At 37.7% G+C, this 21,855-nt stretch overlaps 2 protein-coding genes across 2 annotated transcripts; both read left to right on the top strand.

The window, feature by feature from the left end:
* The first annotated feature begins 6,060 nt into the window (after window positions 1–6,060).
* On the top strand, window positions 6,061–8,856 carry LOC139132154 (uncharacterized). The gene is made up of 4 exons (XM_070698544.1): window positions 6,061–6,311; window positions 6,724–6,826; window positions 7,155–7,300; window positions 8,008–8,856. Exons 3-4 carry the CDS (start codon window positions 7,172–7,174, stop codon window positions 8,854–8,856), a joined length of 978 nt encoding a protein of 325 aa, XP_070554645.1. The 5' UTR covers window positions 6,061–6,311; window positions 6,724–6,826; window positions 7,155–7,171.
* LOC139130443 (uncharacterized) lies at window positions 8,737–11,946 on the top strand. The gene is made up of 3 exons (XM_070696236.1): window positions 8,737–9,254; window positions 9,585–9,678; window positions 9,817–11,946. The coding sequence occupies exons 1-3, from the start codon at window positions 8,864–8,866 to the stop codon at window positions 10,718–10,720; spliced, it is 1,389 nt and encodes a 462-aa protein (XP_070552337.1). The 5' UTR covers window positions 8,737–8,863; the 3' UTR covers window positions 10,721–11,946.
* The last annotated feature ends 9,909 nt before the right edge of the window (window positions 11,947–21,855 follow it).

Below are 21,855 nucleotides of genomic sequence, written 5' to 3'. Positions count from 1 at the left end.
ATACATAAGAATGTTTGGTGACGCTCGAGTTTTTTCATCAAGTATTCAACAATTTCTAAGCATCAATATGGGAAAAATAAAAAACACAACAACTTTGGTTTGCAAATAACAAATTTAAAAACAAATCGTAAAAAGTCCATTGTGGAATGCAAAATAAAAAGGTTAAATATTTGCGCATTTTAGTTTTTGTCCCTTTACACATAATTATATGTGACTGAGTTAAGGTTAAAGATTTTCGTAAACAATAAATACAATGCGATCGAAATCATTACACATTTTGTTCAAATCCAGTATATAGGGCACACGATTTGAATGACAATAGACACGGATCTTAAAGATGATCAAGCCATTTTTTTTATATTTATTTTCTGCTAAAGCTAAATTGTTGTCGAGAAAATTGATTACTCGCCGACTTTTATGTAATGTAAGAAAATACAGTCATTAACATCAATCGCCTTATCTGCAGATGCACACATTTTATACTTTTCAATTTATGATTGTAAACAATTATCTATTAAGTGCAATCGTCGGAAGTCTGTCTACCTAAATGTGTATTTGATGTACGTGGAACCTTATTTACCCTAAAGCCTGTCGCACACGAGAGAAATTAGCTGAACAAAATTTTATTCGAGGTTGTTTCCTCAGCTAGTTTACTCTCGTGTGCAGGCGATTTTTTCATGATATTTTCCTCTCGAGCCGTTGAGCAAAATATTAAACAGTCTTGATACTTTTTGCCTCGCGAGGCAACTTCCTTACCGTTTTCGCCGGCGAAAGTGATTTTCATCACGTCTCTTTTATTAAAGCGCGCGTGTGGAGATCACATGACAATGCAAAATGACGCCCATAGCCTGGTCCATAGCATTGAAAACGTAGTTGCTTGTGGTTCGATACACAGCGCAGGCTGCTTTACGCATAAGAAAGATAGGCCAATGTATCTTGTCTGCCATGTATTTTAACGGCCTTCGCAGTATATTGCACCGCAGGTAGCTGTCATTTTGGAGTGTCATATGATCTCCACACGCGCACTTTAGTTATAAAAGACATGCGGAAAATCACTTTCTCCTTCGCACACGATGAGTAATTTGCCTCGCGAGGCAAAAATTATTAAGCATGATCAATATTTGGCTTAACGGCTTAAGAGGAAAACTCACGAAAAAACGCCCGCACACGAAAGTAAACTTGCTTAGCAAACAGCCTCGGATAAAGTTTGCTCAGCTAACTTCATTCGTGTGCGGCAGGCTTATGGACAGTTTGCATGGCGTCGATGTACTTCGAGCTCATAAGTGATTTGCACGTGACGAAGTGTGTTTAATAGCGTGTGATTTCATCTGATGACAATTATACTCTTTCAAAGCCATTTAGTTTTCCTTGTGATGAAGCTTGATTTGCTGAAAGATTTTCATAAATGAATTAATTTTTTTAACAGAGATGTATATTTTATGAAATTTAAGCGCAATTTGAATTCGACGTACCTTTGTTGCTGTGTTGAGTGTTGCAGACATGAAATCTGCCTGTGATGAACACTCAAACTCAAAATAGTTTTGACTAGCAGCACACGTTGCATTGTGATGAAATTTGAAAAAGCATGAAAGTAAGATCGCATACATGCCTATTCCGTTCAGACTTTAAGAAAAGGTTACTTTTCCATTGATGATGCGCATAATAAGCAAAAGGGCTTGTTCCCTGTCGCAACCCTTTTAGGGAGCCGTCATTATTTACGGCCTAGGGGTTCGGAGGAAAGTAAGGGGATTCAAAAAATTGAAAACTTCAAGTGGGGTTGCTTAAAATGTGGAGAGGAAGAAGGGGATTACTCAATTTTTGGTGCGAAATAAATTTAAATACCTCTCAGATTGCGCCATTTCACATATCAATTTCTCAGATGGTATATCAAAAGGATAAATGGCAATTAAAAACACGTCTCAGATTGCACCAGATGGCACCATTGCACACATCAATTTCTTAAAATTTTCCACTCAGGGAAGGGAACCCCTACCCCTCTGACACTTCCCTCTCTGTCTCTCGCGTGTTCTTCCCATGTACTTTCAAAGTCTGCTCAGTTAGATATCCCAGGGATAACCCTGTTATGATACCCATCCAAATTAAACAATACTATATGGTTGGATTCTGGTTATAACGTGAGTTTTTATATCAGTGTATTTTGTTGTCAGTTTGAATTTCTTTTTGTTGGTGTCACCTCTTTTCAACCGTCATGAGATAACTGATGATAATCTAGCATGGTACATTAGGATTTGAAAGGTCTTCACTATTGCTGTATTTCTTACAAATTTTACAAAGACATGTATTGGTATTTAACTTTTCTAAGTGGATGAGGGAAATCAGTCAAAATTTCTGAGCTATTTGGAGTTTCCGATGAAATTCCTCCGACCCCCAGGCCGTAAATAAAGACGGCTCCCTTATCTTTATACGATGTACAAATTATAAACACCAATGTCAGGGACGTTCGGAATATCAAAACTGCATTACCGTTTGTGCACACACTTTTGCTGTGAAGAAGAGAAAGAGAACACAGATATGAATAGATGCACATAACTCCTTGTCATAGTCACTTTGACAAACCACTCTATGGCTTAAACATATCAACGAACGGATCTTACAATTCAACGAGATTCAATGATGAAATTATTTTAAGTCCTAATACAGATGGCAGGCAGTTTCCTAACATGTCAATTCACGGAACATACTTGAACACGATTGAAACCAATGATTTGGGTGATAGGATCTTCTAATTGTGCGGAAAATGTTCCTTTAAAGTCGCAATATCACAAATTACCAATAAAAACAAGTGAATTGGAAAAACTAGTAGATGAACTTAAATTTGAGGATGAAACCAAAATTACAACGAAATCCAATTATCCCAAATTGGTTTCGATTATGTTATTTTCAATTAATGGAAATAATAACTTTGTGAAGGCATCTGAAAGGTAAGAAAATGTAAGTTGAATCATGTAAGAAATAAGAAAATCGTTGCATAAACAGGTTTACTTACCATCATAAACAGGTTTACCTACCCGATGGTACGTACATTTGTCAGTATTTTTTTCCAAGATTCAAGTCGCAGAACTATAATTGTTTAAAAGAATGCGCATGCCATGACTTGTTATAGTTTGCATGTGCAGTTGTCTTTCAAACAAACGTACAACATATACTAAAATTGAATATTGCAACTGTGAGTATAATCCGTGGCACTTTGCGGCCACTACATTTTCTAATTTAGGTATTCCATTAGAAAATAGAAATTAGGCTAGTAATCATTTTTAAACGTTTCTTCGCGTTGGTGAAGCGCATTTTGGTCCTTTTCGAAATGAACAAGTTTTCAACGGTGGTGAAATTATGAGAAATTGGTAAAAACCCTTCTGAGGATGGTACTTTGCGGCCAATCAGTATTTCACTTGTAAACGTTATTGTAAATGCTAGTTATCCTAGAAGCGTGCCTATTTTAAGATTTGAAATGTGATAATTACCCTTCATTCTGTTTTTTAATTGAATACCTAAATTAGAAAATGAAGTGGCCGCAAAGTGCCACAGATTGAGTATGCGTTTTTAGGCACTTGTGAAATCGAAGGGCATTCGACTTTACTTGGTTATTGAAAATCCGTGGCGCTTTGCGGCCAGTCCATTTTCTAATTTAGGTATATAATTAAAAAACAGAATGAAGGGTAATTATCAAATTTCAAATATTTTAGGCGAGCAGATGAAGCGAATTTGGCCCTTTTCTAAACATATTAGATTTTGCCGCAAGTTAAAGTGTGAGAAATAAGTAAAAAGCCTTGTGAGGATGGTACATTGCGGCCAATCAGAATTTTGCTTTTTCAAAATTCTGTTCAGCTAATATTTCTTTATTTTCCTTTTAACTTTCCAAATTCGTTTGTCAAATCGCATTTCACTTTATCGATGTCCGAATGGCCATATGCCATGTCCAAAAGCAAACTGCAAATTCGATCAAAAATCCTAATTTGTATTTGAGTTTAGGCGTGGTCTATTGGGATTCCCCCTGACGTAAATGATGAACATACTCTGCGTGTTGAATGTTTTCTTAAACGTTTTGCTACTTTCTTTTCCTTGGCTTGACCTGTCCCACGCCAATGTTGCATACCTCAGTGGGTGTGCGCGCCGCGAGCATTGCAGGTGCCGACGTTGTCGAAAAGCACTGTCAACTACGGCGGTGTGTGGCTAGCATGGTCAGTAGTGAAAGTTATAAGCAAATCAACCACAGGCTCTAATGTAGGCAAACCACCAGCCATCACCGATGCTATTGCATCAGTGACGGCTGGCAGTTCGTCTACATTGAGTCAAGAGCCTGTGGAATCAACTGCCCTGAGACACTGTACATATATTACATGTAAATTAAATTGTAATGCGACAAGTCGATCGTCGGAGAATTATGTTTAATTTAACGAGATAACATGAAAATGCGTGCATATCAGCAAGCGTGGAGTGTTTGGATCTGGTAGTGGTGTCATTGTTTTGACTACAAGTCTGACCTCCTGCCAGACAATGTTCCAACTTTATGAACTTCGAGGAGTTGATTTTTTGGTGGTCGGCTGATGTGTCTGCTCAGCAGATGATCACAGCTGTGTGTTGGCAACTCAATTTAGACAGCCAACGGTTCAACGTTGAACTGAGGTTGAACAACTTAACAGTCTCGATGTTGACTATCTTGACTGGCATGATATTTCAGGATAGGACAACTTCCTGTGACTGAATAAAATAATCTAAATCAATCTAATTTTGCCACCCGAGTAGTTGTATGGGCATGTAATGCTATAACAGTGGAGAAAATGAACAATTCAATGACGTCAATCCTTTCATTTCTGTCAGAAATACTTCCAAAAAACGTAGAAGAGCAGGCTGATTTGTAATTAGGCCGCGAACTCAATTACAATTAGCCTTATCGTAATATTCACGGGAATGCTTAGACATATACCTAGCTGTGGAAACGCAGCTATCTGTTTGCGGGGTAGCGTGTGTCGCTATGCGGGTCATAAAAAGGTCAACCCCGCCGTGGCGGGGTATGACCAGCAAAGCGACGCACGCTACCTCGCCAACAGATAGCTGCGTTTCCACAGGTAACATGTATCAATCTAGATGTCATGATAGCTCATCTCATGCTCCGCCTCTCCTTAGCATAGACCACGCCCAAACTCAAATAGGAAATCGAAAAGTGGCAAATTGGAAATTAGGTTGCAGTCGCCAATTCCCACTTGCAGTTTTGAAAGGTAAACACCACACTGCACAGAGTTACCTAACATAAATAAAAATAGGCATGTTTCTAAGATAACTTGCATTTACGATGACGTTTAGAAATGAAATACATATTGGCCGCAAAGTACCATCCTCACAAGGGTTTTTACCAATTTCTCATAATTTCATCAGCGTTGAAAACTTGTTCATTTCGAAAAGAACCAAACTGCGCTTCATCAACCTGAAGAAACGTTTAAAAATTGATTATTAGCCTAATTTCTATTTTCTAATGTAATACCTAAATTAGAAAATTGAGTGGCTGCAAAGTGCCACAGATTATTGAACCAATCTTTTTGAGATTTGAGGTTGGCCGAGCGGTTTTGTCTGAGGCTTCTCCACTAGATGACTGGGTACCGTACCTTGTGAGTTCGAACCCTATTGAAACCACCGTATTTTCTACCCTGGTTTAATAGCTCCGGTGATGGACAGAATTGTCCCCCGAGCCTGTCTTTCTCGCCCAGTTTAAGCGATGTATTCATTGCTTCGCTTCGATAAAGTTTGTGTGTGATAGTGAGCGTACGAGCGTGAGTGCTTCACGAACTCTACAGCGTGTGGAGGGGTCGCAGTCAGAAAAATTGTAACATCTTAGCTCGGTTATTGAACCAATCTTTTTGAGATTGAGGATTTGGCCGAGCGGTTTTGTCTGTGGCTTCTCGGTGACCGGGTACCGTAAGTTGTGAGTTCGAAACCGATTGAAACCACGGTATTATTAAACGGTCATAACATTGCAAGTATCGTTCTAACCTAGAGAGTGGTGAAAAGATATACCAAGGTCAAAAATCATTGAGGAAACACAGAAGATACTCGGAGATGTTTTGATTCATGGAGTGGCAAAGATAAAATCGACGTCTTTGAGGAAAAGAAGCAAATTAGTCCCAGCAAAAGTTGCAGATGTGATAGATGCGGTAAAGTTAAAAGGAGAAAAAATTAAAGATGTTGAAGCAAGACTAAGCCAGCGATTGGAAAAAGCTTCTGATGTCGACGAACCCGACATTTACTTCAGCTTGTGGGATTTTGCAGGACAAAGCGTTTATTATATAACCCATCAGGTGTGTATGTGTGAATTTTCCCCTCAACATAAGAGCATAATTGTCAAATAAATATGCCACTAGAAGATAAAACTTTATTGGTGTATCGAAGTACCTAGACTTTAAAACGGTCTCAGCTTCTCAACAAACATTGCTTTTCTCAAGTACCATGAAAATTGAAAACGACCATGTGGTCCTATAGACGCAGGTGATTCTATGTTCCAAAAGTTAAAAATACTTAACTAAACTGGTTTAAAAACAAAAAGAATTTATTTCAATACTTTCCTTGATCAGTATTTCTGTTTTTCAGTATTTCCACGCCTCTTATTTTTATCCTATATCTGCCATCATTATCCTGTCTTGTCTTTCTTATGTAATGTTCCCCTTGTGAATTTCTCGAGGGTATTTTCGTTTCTCTCAATTTCTTTCACAGGTGTTTCTTGGCGATCGAGTTATTTTTCTCCTAGTGACTGACCTGACAAAACCACTTGATGATGTTTTGACATCTGGTGTTGAAGACGAGTGGAAAGAAAAGAGTACGTAATCTTGCCATCATAGGCAAAATTTCTGTGAATTATGCAATCTTATATTTTGAAACGTCTGTAAACACGTTCGTATCAATGGTGATATTTGAAGTCATTGAAATATATTAATTTACTCGCTTTTGGGGACAGCTTCCGAAGATACCAAGTAAATTGTCGCCTTTTCTGATCTCATTGTTCTTATACAATGGCCTGAGGTAGACTACATGTAAACTTATTAAGGTAATGTTATCGCTATGTCATTTGACTGGCTCTCTGGGTAAAATTATGTACACCTGCATCCTCCTACAAGTTGCTTTGATAATCATTCATTTTGCTTCAGATTTCCTCAGCTTTTGGATGAATTCAATACATACCCATGTCAAACCTGGATCTGACATTCACATGAAATGCCCAGATGGAAAACAAGTAATCACATCTGCACCTCCAGTTATCCTTTTAGGAACGAAAAAAGACCTTCTTCAGCAGGTATGGCTTTTGAGAATAGATTGATGCATAGAAACATTAAATCTTGTAATTCTTTGCTGTGTTGAAGCTTTTGAAGTCATCTAAAGACTAATTGAATGTGAGCTGTCTAATCTTAGAAGGATCAACACACCAACTTTCGATAAGGCGCCATAGATAATTAAAACACGCGCATGGCAAACGAAACTAACTGCGTTTGAGTCAATCCCCTTTCCTCAAAACATGCGAAATTCTAACGACGACATTGTGATTTAAATGCCCTTCAAACACAATAAACTATTGAAATACCCTTTTTAAAGATTTGACTGGTTACAGATTTTAAGCAACAAATATTTCAAAACAAAATGTTGACGAACAAAATGTTGACGATGACTGAGTGTGACGCGTATGTACCGTGTCAATAGTTCATACGTAGCAGATAGTTTGTACAAATTTGCGTGTGATAATCGAAAGAGAGCCCTGAGTTCCCTCTCAAACGCGTTGAATTTTGTTTGCCAGGTTTCAGTTATCCACGGTCTTCAAATAAAGGACTTTCGCATGATGTGATCGATAAAAACTGGTGACAAATTGAATAGCTATTTTAAAGCAGTGTTAGTATTAATCAAACGCCTCGGTTCATTACGTACACATTACGCTCATATGTGTTTATAAGATTTTCAAAGTGATTCTATCATACCGTCTTGATCAAATTACATTTGCTTGACTTCTAGGGTAATAGCCAATCTGATTCTCAGGACACAGACGTTGAAAAAGAGGCTAGGAAACGTCTAAAAGAAATCAATGAACACCTGAGGAAAAACGCTACAAAGGCAGTTAATGCTCACCTTGTTGGTATGATTGCTATTGACAACAAATCAAGGAACAAAGATTCAGAGATGGAAAAACTTCGAAAGTGTATACAAGATTACGCCATGGAGTACTTCTTCCTGGGAGAGGTACCAGTGAAGTGGATACGGCTGGAATTGTCGATGAGGCAGCTTCGAAAACAGAAGATAGCTCTGGAAGAAGCGAAGGCGATCGGAGAGAAGTTGGAAATGACAAAAAAAGAAATAAGCGATGCTTTGGCATTTTTTCATAGCGTCGGAGAAATACTGCACTTCACGTCAATACCCGAGTTGAAAGACACCATAATCTTGGACGTCGTATGGTTGGTCAATCTATTCACGATTTTAATCAATCAGTCCTTGACTTATAAGGAACAAGTAGAGTATGTTCCCCCCAAAGTATGCAGCCTGATTGATGAGTTACACCATGAAGGCAGATTACACGAAGAATTACTGGATTATCTACTGAAACGTCATGATCGATTGCAAGACAAGGCAGTTCTTCTGGCAACAATGGAAATGTACGACATTCTCTTCAGGATGCCAGAAAGAAACGTCGATACACCGTGTACTACTTACCGAGCCTCCTACGAAGAGATGCTCGGGGAAAAATGGTGCCGTCTGTCCGGCTGGAAGCACATCATGTATTCCTATTTATTTCCATTTTCATGGAAATTTCCTGCCCGAAGGACTTTTTTATCGTCTGGTAGTCCGTTGCTTGAAGAAATGGCCTAACCAAGCAATGGTCCTCAGAAAACACAGAACTCGCATATTCATCGAGAATGAAGATTTCCATGTAACCCTATGCAAGGATGGATCAGATATTGAGCTTAATGCACTTATCATTCCAGGCACACAGAATCGAGGAGGGTTTAAGGCACGGCATCTGAGTAATGTGAGGAGTGCAGTTGAAAAGGAATTGGAGCACCTAATTGATACCTACACCCCAAACTTGACATATCAAGTATGCATCAAGTGTCCGTGTGCAAGTCATCATGAAGGAGATTTATTACCCGGATCAGAAGATACAGATGATCGATGTGTCGCGATCAGGGAAGGGAAGGCAAAGGTTATCTGCGAGAGAAGTGCTACGGAAGTGATCGATTGTGATCTCCAACTGTGGTATGGCGTAGGTAAGATTCTGAAATGTCGTCAGCAATACACATTAAATCTCAGAAAATTGTAATTTACATGGGGCATTGAGATAAAGTATCTAATTAGGTAGTAGAAACATTTACATGAGGAGATGAAACAAATATTGTAAACATGAGCTGTGTACATTTGCATTTGATGTAAATTACCTCAGTCCTATATTTTGTAAAGATACCATGGAGTATATATGGAATACGTTGAAGTTAACTACATTAATGTTATAGTTAGTGTGGCATTTTATGTGCATTTACACACTTACCTCGTGTTTAATTGAACAGACCATAACAATTTTACTGCTATTTCATCCTTAGGAAAATCTACAAAAGATGGTACGGCTGCAGATAATGTCCTGAACCTGTCAGTTGCAAACCTTGATATAAGTCAGCCAGAATCAAGATGTAACAGGTATATAATTTTTTTAATATTATCTTCAGCACATTAACAGTCATTTCATTCGCCCGGATCATGCTATTTTATCACTTTATACGGTTTGTCCCTTTGCTTCTGACATCTTCTACATTGTTATGCTTTGTTTATTCAAAGGATCAGCAGTGTTCTTACTGTTGGACACGAGTGGAGCAATGAGAAAGGTGGCTTAGCGGCCATCCACCGACTTACATCTAGCCTCGCTGCAAAAACGGGTCAAAAGGTACACGCTACAGTCATTGAGGCAAACGAGAAAGAACAGCAAGATGCAGCATCACAGGAAGTTCAACTCATGCTGCCAATTGATGATGAAGGTACAGACGACAAACCAAGTCTAGTCTGGCTGACTAAATATCATTCGTACCACTATCCATCACTCAAACACATGCCAGGTGTCAACGTTGTGATAGGTCATCTAACGACAACCTCAAAGGCAGCACTTGATATACAGAGAGAATGCTTCCCGGGTAAGAAAGTGATCCTTTTCAACCATGTTTTACCGGAAGACACTGAAGTCAATAGAGACAATTTTACACCTACGAGAGTGCAGGAGAAGGAAGCTATCCTCTGTAACGATGTTGGTAGATCAAATGTTGTTTTCTCCGTTGGACCACGTGTATACCATCACTTTGAAAACCAGTTCAGCATGCTGACATCAGTGAAACATGAGCTATTCCTACCCATGCCTGACGAAGCATTCTTTCAGTTAACAATCAAGAAACCATCAACTGAAAGCCAACCTCAGATTCTTACATATGGAAGAATAGGTAATGTGGCCCATTTGAATGGATACGATGTCATCGCACGTGGCCTGAGTGAGAGTGCAGACGGTATAAAGAAATCGAGGCCAACCTTGTCTCCTTTGGTTTGGAAAATTACCGGTGTTCAAGAAGGGCAAATACAGTCTGCACATGATTACATCAACGACCATGTCACTAGTGGTTATTTGGACTGGAAATTGGTGCCGAATGGTCAATGGAGCAGATCAAATTTGCCTTACAGGAAAGCCATCTTTGCCTAGTCCCATCTCGTGTCGAGCCTTACGGTATGTTTGGCTTGGAGGCCGTGGCAGCGGGAATACCGGTCCTTGTAAACAGCAACTCGGGGCTTGCAAAGTTCCTCAAGAAGTACATTGATCCAGACAAAGCGGCTGCCGTCATTGTCGATGTCGGCGTGACTGATAAAGAAAAGGAACGCGACGTTTGCCAATGGGCGGATCACATCACTGGAGTGTTCAGTAACTACGATTATGCCTTCAAGAGAGCGCAAGATATGAAGGAAATGCTTCGTATTTGTACTGAAATCACAGACACGCATACAGTCTTCAAGAGAGAATGCTGTGTGTGAAAGATAGATTAAGATCTGATTAATCTTAGTTAAGCAAGGAAACATTTTTCATGCTGGTTTGTGCATATTTGACCATTTCTAGATGTCGCAACATCACCTCTTTTAGAAACGATTATCAATATAATGCAGAAAAAGATGAATCGTCTGAAGTCATTTTGAGAAAGTATTTTGCTTTAGGATGCCTCCTATAAGCTGTAATACAATAATTCTGGCTACCTTCGGTAGCTTTTGTCTTGTGCTGAGGGGTAGGGGCAAATTCCAAAATATTGAAATGCTTTGTAGGTAAAGAAGTCAACTTTTCATACGTTGTTCCAACTTTTCCCCACACAGAAACTGGCCTGCTTGGGATTATAACACATACTATTGTTCTCGATGTTTATCTATAAATGTTCGATCAGCCCAATGTTTGACACCTTTCACGAAGCACGTATGTGATTGTATAAAATGGCGGTTCTGAGCATTTGTAATTACCCCTAGGCCTATTTACTGATCAGATATCATGTTGCCTATATAATAGTAGTTCTAAACAAACAGTATAGAGGGAAGTCCCCTCTACTGTCTATGTTTTAAACTACAAAAAGCTGTTACAATACTAAAAAGTTTCGTTTGAGACGACATGCCGAGTTCCTTCTCAGTGGGTTTTAACATAGGGGTGGATTTAATTGAGATCAGACGCTACAAGACAGCAAACGATACAGAAATTGTGTGACATACATTAGAACCGTGACTGAACATTCATCTACATCGAAACGTTGAATATATTGTACAGTATAGCAGTCGAAAAATCCGAACTTCGGTCATATGTTTTCACCGTGACGTGACACAACAACAGCGGTAGCTCCATGCAACAAATGACTCAATCGCCACGCTAAAACTCGGATGTTTCGTGACGAAAATATAGAGAAGCCGTAGGGGATGTTGCGGGTGGGGGTGGGGGCTAGAACTGCAACAAATCGACATTAAATTGTTAAAGTAGGTACCGGTTATATCAGTTCAGTAAAGATAACACTACAATCAAATTTGCAACACACGTGGTTGGGCCGAAAAAAGAAAACTAAATTCCATGGTGTCCCACCAATCCACATAGTGTAATCCATCGAGTGAAAAAACTATGATTTCACCTACATCATGGACAAGATCTGTGCCTACATGGATTGTTAATACTAGAGGAAATGCTTCAGGATCCGTTTGTGTTCTTAAGAAGTTGCCACAAGCTTTAACTAGGTGCCAATTGTCAGTAAATTGTATGCATTCAATTCCTCTCTAAAGAGAAAAAAATGTTTTTCTGATGCTGTGTGGACCTTTGTGTACATGTGCCGTTCACACTGTTACCCTGCACCACAATAGAGGGAAACACTGTGGACGAACACAAATCACCGTACACAGACTTAGGTGGCTGCAAAGTTTGCAAGGGCCAAAGACCATATGTACAATAAAAGAAGGGCCTAGGCTACTTCTTTGGCTTCTACTCACGCGCTACTCCTCTCTGCGTGGCAGGGCTGTAATACGGCTACAGCATAGTCATAGGCGAGGACTCATACCGGCTGTAGGGCTAATAGCTGACCATCGCGCATCGGTTGATACTGTGACAGAAAATTACTTTAATAGTAACCTCCGTGACTTTATTTTTAGGTCACGCGTACGTCAGTCCAAGGAGGCAAAAAGTTCTCTTCTACCTCCATGGTTAGTCACTGAGCCAGAAGCGGAGCTAGTACCTAAATGTTATAGGGCAAGCATTGTGGAGAATCTTAGTCATTGCATGCTCACTTTGTTTCGTATGTCATTGCACACGGCTTTGCTGGGTCTGCATAGTTTTCCCTGTTTGATGAACGTTAGTGTTGTAAATGTAGGGAAATTAGTGAAACCAACAAATTTGTCTTGCTTTATTCGAAATCGCAACTGTCTTACAAAGAGCCTGGAGCTAATAACTGAGCCAGGTAAACCTTTTGTCAATCTGCAGGTCGGCTTGTGTCACATTTTGCAAGATAGACGTTATTCGTGAGAAATTGACTTTATACGTGGTGAAATTGTTACCGACATATTTCTCTGTGGAATTTTGTTAACATTTTTCTGCAGTTTTAAAGTCAGACGTTCACTATTGAAAATGAACAAATAGTTTCAGGTACTTGAAGTGTTCAGTTATTGGATGTTATTTCTTTCTGTGTGTGCCCTTTTAACTAGTTAATCCAAGATGTTCGTACTGTGGATGAGTAGAGATTTTTTTCATGAAACAGTAGTCCTTCAATCTTTGATTTAGTTTTCAACTATTGATCATACAATGTTGGAGCATTCATTGCAAGTCGTCAAAACATGTTTGTTGTGCCAGTAGCATTTTTACACAACCAGGTTTTATAGCATTGTTTATTTTAATAGTAAGGGAGATTGGTCTTACGCCATGCCCCTATATTGTTGTTATTTCTTTCTGTACTCACACGTTTATCTAGTTAATCGAAGATGTCCGTACCTACTGTGGATAGAGTAGAGCTTCTTTTCGATGGAGCAGTAATTTTTAAGATAATGTTAAACTTCGTTCATGGTTTGATCATTGTTTTTTTCCGCACACTTTAATTAGTCGCTCGTCGGTCGTTGTTTCCTAAAGTATTAGAGAGTAGCAATTACTCACGCATTACTTTTAGCACTGAAATCTTCACAGTCTCTAGTTTCATGATTAGACTTTCATTGTTAACTTTTGAAAATGTGCTCTTGATTAAAAAAGTCATAGAGTCTATTAGGACGCTATTACATATCGTCAATCAATGTTAATCTAATTAAAGGGAGGGGATCTTCCGAACTGCACTTGTCCGACATTCTTCTTTGCAAACAAAGTAGTTCATGCACGATATCTAGATGCATCAAATCAGCATAGCTGCAACATTGAAATTTACGATGTAGTCCTACATTATGACAAACATATTTTAACTGTAATCAATCGCCAACTCCATGACATGTTTACATTGGTCGTATGGGTCCTATACGACCTTGACCTTTGAGCGCAGTTCCGACGACTATCTCCCTTAAACTATACGGTTTTGATCCAGAGTTGTCACCTCAAAGACTCTGAAGAGTCCAATAATTTCTATTTACTATCTGAAATCAATCTATCTAGAGGGCTGCACAATATATAAACATAACAAGGACGTTGCTGTTGGACATTGCCGTGACATTAACATAATTAAAGAGTATGATTCAAGGCATTTCTAGACGAATAATCTGTCGAAGGTAAAAGCTTGAAAAATGTTAACATTTTTAAAGCTGCGTTAAGCGTTGCATCAAATGTGCCCTTTAAAAAAGTGTTGTCACACAGATGCTGGATGTATCGGGTTTGATTCATGTTCAGGCAAGTTAAAAGCACTTAACTACTGCTAGTAAGATACATGTCATTTTATTCATGCTGGATATTATTGCAGAAAAAAAGTATATCAAGGACTCTCAATTTTGTTTTTTTAATATGATTCATTATAGTTTTATATTCTAGAACATTTTTATAGAATTGAGTCAAAAATGTGTCAAACCTTATATTCTTGGTAAAAGCACGAGTGCAATTGAAGCGTTTATGTGGTTTTGACTTTTCGCAGGTTAGCTTTTCATATTGAAACGCCTTGTCGTGATGTAGCCAACAATTCTCAATTTTTTTTATCTGTCGACCGTAATTTTATATTAGGTCACGTTTTTTACTGCATATCGCCTATTTCGAAGTATTGTGTCTTCAAAATAATCAAACATAGGTATTTTATACTGCTATGGATTATTATTTTTCCTACGCTAAAATAGACGTCAATCATGGTCTTACGCCATGCCCTTCAATTCTATGTAATTTCTTTGTGTGTGCACTTTTAGCTAGTTAATCCAAGATGTCAGTACTGTGGATAGAGTAGAGTTTCTTTTCTATGTAGTAGTAGTCCTACAATCTTCGATAAAGTTCCAACTATTGATCATACAATCTTGAAATATTAATTGCAGATCATCAAAACATGTTTGTTGTACTAGCAGGTATTTACTTAACCAGGTTGCAGAGAGTAGTTTGTTTTTATACAAAGGGAGATTGGTCTTGCGCCATGCCCGTTAATTACTTCATTTTTTCTGTGTGTGCCCTTTTAGGGAGATGGTACAAGATGTCCGTACTTACTGTGGATAGAGTAGAGATTCTTCTTGATGCATCAGTAGCTTTTTAAGTGTATGTTAAATTTTGTTCATAGTTTGATCATTGATTTGTTTTCACATACTTTAATTAGTCGCTCAGACTTATTTTTCCTGACGTTTCTGTTGTAACACTTGGTGACGAAAGCTCACGTATTACTTATAGCACGAAAAGTTTCAATTAGATTTTCATGGTTAATGTTTGAAAAATGTGCTTAGTGAAAATAGGTCATAAAGTCTTAGTCTTAGGACGATGATACACATCGTCAATCAATGTTAACCCAATTAAAAGGGAGGGGTCTTCAGAACTGCGCTTGTCCGACATTCTTTTTTACAAACAATACATTGCAAACAGTACGCGATCTAGATGCAGCACATCAACATAGTTGAAGCATTTACATTTTACGATTCGCATTATGATAAATAGCCGTTAATTTTCATCAATCGCCAACTTGGATACAGTGTTTACATTGGTCGTGTGGGTCCCATACGACCTTTAGGCGCAGTTCCGAATACCCTTCCGATAATAATCAGTAATAATTAATGCAGAGTTGTCACTTCTAACGAGCAACTAATTTCAATTGAGCCTGTGCTAGAGGGATGCATATATATATATATATATATATATATATATATATATATATATATATATATATATATATATATATATATATATATATATATATATATATATATAGTATATATATACACATACACACATATACACACAAACATAACGATAACGTCGCTGCTTTAAATCGCTGTTACATGAAAGGTATACAGTCACCTGTAATCTAAATATGCCCATATATGGTCAAAGGGGCGTTCCTTGGTATTCAAAATGCCCATGTGAGGGCGCTGCTTTTAAAAAGCGGCCACCTCTAACTGGCAAAATTGGAAAGAGGTGACACTATACCTTTAAGATAATCTGATCTGATAGTATGATTCAAGACGTTTCTAGACAATTTGCTGTCATTTAGTATCCCATAACGAGAATCAGTGAATTAAATAAAATACTGAAACTTTTAAATCACAAAATGAATTCATATTTCTTTCTCTTACAAGCGGACGCCAACAGAAAATCGGTGTTCCCCTACAAGCAAATAACGTTATACACATAACGAACAGCGAGTTCACTGAGTTCCTTGTGTTGCAAAGGTGGAAGCTTTCATCGGAAAGTTTTCACTGAGTTGATATTTGCATACTAGCGACAGCGCGCGTCTTTTAATAATTACCTCATAAAAGGTGTCTCTGGTGGAGAATAGAAGACGAAGCAAGCTTGGATTATTAGACCCAACTGACAGCCTCCGTTTTGCTCGATTTTGTTCAGGATGATGAGCAACGAGTACGTTGACATTGGTTTCGTTTTATTTCAAATGTATTTGCTGCTAAGTACCGCGAAGACCCGACCTCTTTATTTGTATTCAGTGTTTATGACATCGTCAGTTCTGTAACCGTGCTGTGTTCCACTCGCAATAATTAATGAGAGTTGCTAATAAAAGCTGACATGCTAAATCCACCGAATCTTCTGCATACTGATGCAGAAGGATACTGCAAGCCTGTGAAGTTGATGTATTCGGTGGAGACTGTTTTGATGCATGGCCCTATGATAACATGCCCCGAAACTTAGTATTTGTATCCAAATTAATCTTGTCTCCCCGATATCGGTAGACTGTCAACAGTCCCTTTTGCCTTTCTTTTTCTATTATTGCTGTAGTATCTCGCACATACAGGGATGAGAAATGCCGAGGCATAAATGCAAGTCCTTAGCTAGACACAGGGCACTCGCGGCATGCCTGCGGCATTCACAGCTCGTGCCTTCAGCGCTATGCTCTTGCGAACCCCCCCCCCCATGTGCGACAGACAATACCAATAAGAGGAAAAGGCACAAGAAACTGTCGACAGTCTACGATTTCGATTCAGGCATTCTTTACGTAATTGCTCATTGGCTAAAAACTAACTGATTATGAAAATGACTTTTATCTACGTGAGCAACGCCACCGCAATCTAATCAGCTCGATAGCTTCACGTTAATATGATATGTACGAAATTGCATTACATTAAGTTTGGTCTTTTATAAGTTAGCAGTGAATAAATGAGTGGATACAGAAAGACTGATACACACATTATGGTGACTCTCTCCCCGACAGGTTCAAAACTGTAAATCGTTTAATAATAATAATAATTATCTTTATTCACACCTTAGGCCACCGGCCCTTTGTGCCATAATCGTAACAAGCATAAAGCATATACATTTAGATCAAATGTACAGGAATTACAGAAAAACATATTACAACTACATTAAACGGTCGTTTCTTCTTTCAAATGCATGAAATACAAATCTACAAAGATTTCGAATGATGGAATAGTCATCATTCTGCATTAATTGAATAAATTTATCAAAACTAGGAAAATTGTAATAATAGAAAGGTAAGTATACATTTCTGAGATCAGAGTAAATCGGGCAAACCAACAAAAAGTGAAAATCATCTTCTACAGAAAAATTATCACAGTAACATACACGTTGATCTCTTGGTATTTTTACGTGTCAGCCATGTTCAATATTTAATGGATGTGAGGAGATGCGAAAAGAGGTGCACTGTGACTTTAAAAATGGGTTTCATCTTGACATTCGAATAGTTTTCAAATGACGGTGAACTTTTGAAAAGAACATACGTGGCTAATCTATTATAGTTGTGAACTTGTTCATGCCAATGTTGTAGGTCAACGTCAATACAGCGTTGTCTAAACAGTGATAAAAACATTCTTTCATTTTCAAAACCTTGATTTTACCAGCTGTCAGCAAAACCGTATGAGAACAGAATGTTTTTTAATTTTAATGCCCACAATTTTTACCACTTTCTGCCATACAATGTTGTATTTGATAAGCATGATAAATGTACCACTCCTGCCTAAGTCTTAAAAGTTTCAGCCAATACTTAACAATTCTATAAAGTCTCATTGCTCGTAAAGTAAACCTTCCAAGTTCTGCTCTTGCTGCTGCATTTGAAATGTGTTTCTTTTGTTTTAATATTTGTTAACAGAATTTATTATGAATCTTTTCAATGTCGTAACCTTCTATATAGCCCCACATTTCACATCCATAATTCAAGATGGGCAGTATTTTTGTGTCAAACTTTTTCAAGCAAATATGCATAGCTTCATTACTGATAAAGTAAATTTTTGAATTCAGTGAGAAAAGTGCTTCAGATGCTTGGGATGCTAAAACTTCCTAGGCTTTACACACAACACAAACCACTACAAGAAAATACTACACCCAAATATTTAAAATATGGAACGACTCGTACATGTTTTCCCTGGTAAAACCAACGCTCATAGTTTCTTAAGGGGCCAACATTTCTGAATACAATGATATTGGTTTTACTAAGATTAACAGTAAGTTTGTATTTTCTACAGTAAACTTCCATTTGGTTGAGAAGTCTTTGCAATTTAATTGCACTCTCTGCCAACAGTACTAAATCATCAGCAAATAAAATATAGAAAAGTTCGAAAATACCAAGTGAGCAGCCACCTAGCCATGGGCCGTTTTTAAACTCTTCATAAATATCATTGATAAAGAAAGAAAACAAGAATGGTGATAGAATACATCCTTGACGAACGCCATATTGACAGTCAAAAACTTCTGTTAAACCCTCATTACCAAGAACTCATAACTGTTTCCATTTTAATTTGAGCCTTTCCAGTCGAAATTGAGCCTTTTCATTGTTTTGGCTAAATTTTTAAACATACGATGTATTTGAAGTGTATTGATCAATTCTGTTGTGTGCGGAAAGCAGTTGCACACATTTATATTTGTGACTTGCAAAATCGGGCAATTATATTTCATTCTATGAGGTCAGAGGTTTGAATATTCACTGACAAGTATTCAGTCTCCATACACATGGGGATGACTGGCTTGAACATTCAAGCGAATGCATGTGTCGTGATATGTGGCTTTGAAATTCAAGTAAGGACAGTCCACTCTCTGAGTTGCTTGAACATTCAAGCGAGTCTGATGTATGGCTTTAAAATTCAAGTAAGTACAGTCCACTCAGTGAGTTAGCTTAAACATTCAAGTGAGTGTATGTATTGCGATATGTAGTTTTGACATTAAAGTAAGTACATTCCACTCTGTTGGGTCGGAGGCTTGAACATTCAAGTCTTGAACATTGAAAAGCGACTTTAAAATCCAAGTTCAATTAATTATACTCATTAGATTAATGCTATAAAATTAAAGTCATTATCTTCATGGCAATACTCATAGAGATCTGAGTCTTCAACATTCTGGTGATCAGAATTAATTTTGATTAGAGACTATAAAATAAGTCTACAAAAGATGATCTTTGCCTGTAAAAACACAACTACCGAGATTTGTATCGCCATCTATATGAAATGAAGGGACACTCCTCTTTTTTATCAATAAAACAAATGTTCACGTTCTAAGTACAATTACACATCTTTAGTAGAAATAATATATTCAATAACATTAAAATCTTAAAAAACGACGTACAACTGATGTAACCAATGTAATTAACTTATTTCATTTGAAATAATCTGTCAAATGAAATTTATTAAATATTAACAATCGTTGTTGCCTAAAATACTGGAATAGGGTCTGGCTGAATTTAACAACAGCAAATGAAAGGCTTTTGAAAAGAGATTATTTGACGAAACAAGTCTATAATATGGAGAACACAAAATCGATTGTTTGCATCTTTGAACATCTATTTAATTTCATCACAACTCAGCCTCTTACCCGAGGTGCATCTTCCCAGCAAATGCTATAAGAAGACATGCATATCCGTTTTCCAGTGTTTGTAGTAGACGTACCGTATTGTCTCGTTCGCGATATCATACGCTGGTACGTCCAAAAATGATGCGATCGGAAGGAAGAGGTCACCCTTATTCATTACGTGAGGTCATGATATTGGTTGAGTAATTCCCTTCTTACTTGTCAAGGCACTTGAAAGGAACTTTGGTATGTGTATTATATCAGAAATATTTGGCGACATGTTTTGAAGTACTTAAACAATTCATTCTGAACGCCACCAGAACATTTCAAATTTGTTACGATATTAGCAGTTTTGAACAGCATATTACATAATAATATAATAGACACATCCGATAATGATCTCCTAAGGTTAATCAGCGTTGACATGTCAGTGAGATATTGTTCGTTTTATTTCTTCTTAAGCGTACGATGGTATTCTGCCACATTTTGTAAAGTTAAATGTAGAAATGACATGTACAATAGGCAAAGTACACACATCTCCATGTTGTTTCCATATTCCATGCAGTTGATCAATATATGACGTATATGTGATATCTGCTCCTTGAAGAACCTGAACCTTCCCAACAACTAGCTTCCTTTTGACAAATGCTGCAACCATGACATCGATGTTCAGTTGGAAACCCTTGTCTGTTGTCTTTTGTGTTTATTTTTTTATTTCCTTGTGTATTTCCCTGTGAATAAAAAATTTTCCTTGCTTAGATAGCTTACCAAATGCTTGCCGTTTAATGAGTGCCAATTAAGGCAGAATAATAATAAATATATCTGAATATTAGCAATTATCATTAATGTTAATAAGGGGGAGGGGTTGTGACTGTGATGTCTTCGCTAGGATACCGGCTGCTTTACTTGAGCTTGAATCCGATCAAAAGTCTACAAAAACTGACATCATGGCACTTTGCCCTTATCACTTTTGGAGAACTCTGTTAAGTATATTTGAGTCACTATGGGAAGTCAAACTGACAAGAGGCACGACCACGTTATTCCTCTGGGCAAGTATAAAAATGAAATAAAGCGGCCTAGTGCATTTACTGTTTTCACAGGCACAGCAGCTATGATGGATTTGTTCCAGGCCTATGTGTGTGTTTGATAAATTTGGTGCTCAATCTTTTCTGTTGAAAAAATTGCTGACGAAAATTTATTGTGTATATACCACACGTAATTGTATGAGACAAAGTGGAAACAAAATCACTGACGATTTATATTAAATTTGTACATTCATAAAACATGGGTCACCTAAGTTACAATTATCATTTAACTTGATAGGTTTAATTCAAACTGGCTGATTTGTAATGATTACTTTATTGACAAACACGGTTCAAAAGTTGGTGAATTAGTAGTATCTGAATGTACTCTGTCACATTATGATTCTTGTTAAAATTAATTTAAGATAAACAGTAAACCAAATTACCTCAGAACACACTCTCTCTTTCTGTAGCAGGTCTGCCATAGCAGCCATTTCTTCATCTGTTGTTGCAGGTGATTCTTGTTCCACTTGCTGATATTTCTGAAGTACTGCAAATCGCTATGCATATCACCTGGTTGTACGCATGTGGATCTTTCAATTTCATCAGAAGCTGTTCCCAGGACAATTGTTGAGTAGTTGTCAAATATTGGCTTGATTCCTCAATGCTCTTTTGTAATAATTCCATTTCTTCCAGTCAAATACTGGCTTCACAAATCCTGGACTGCCGGATGGCACCATGATTTCCCCCAGCTGGTCCCTTTTGAATAACTCAAAACCACCCTCTGGGTTCCAAGAGCAAATATTCCCGTCTGACCATAATCTGTACTTCATCAGGACACTGCAATTTTCCTTAGTAAACCTATGAAAGACAGTATAATACAATGTGTATGATACTAGAAAATCACATGGAAATTCT

This window comes from Ptychodera flava, chromosome 4 (assembly GCF_041260155.1).
Source record: "Ptychodera flava strain L36383 chromosome 4, AS_Pfla_20210202, whole genome shotgun sequence".
NCBI classification, from domain to species: Eukaryota; Metazoa; Hemichordata; class Enteropneusta; family Ptychoderidae; genus Ptychodera; species Ptychodera flava.
Note: the sequence above shows the minus strand (reverse complement) of the source record. Positions and strands in the feature narration are given on the sequence as shown.

Bases quoted from the DNA above. Each gene is read 5' to 3' on its own strand.
- LOC139132154 (XM_070698544.1), top strand. From the start codon at position 7,172: ATGAATTCAATACATACCCATGTCAAACCTGGATCTGACATTCACATG. The intron at 7,301-8,007 runs GTATGGCTTTTG...CTTGACTTCTAG, and splicing joins AAAAAGACCTTCTTCAGCAG to GGTAATAGCCAATCTGATTC.
- LOC139130443 (XM_070696236.1), top strand. From the start codon at position 8,864: ATGGTCCTCAGAAAACACAGAACTCGCATATTCATCGAGAATGAAGAT. The intron at 9,255-9,584 runs GTAAGATTCTGA...TTTCATCCTTAG, and splicing joins CCAACTGTGGTATGGCGTAG to GAAAATCTACAAAAGATGGT. The intron at 9,679-9,816 runs GTATATAATTTT...GTTTATTCAAAG, and splicing joins CCAGAATCAAGATGTAACAG to GATCAGCAGTGTTCTTACTG.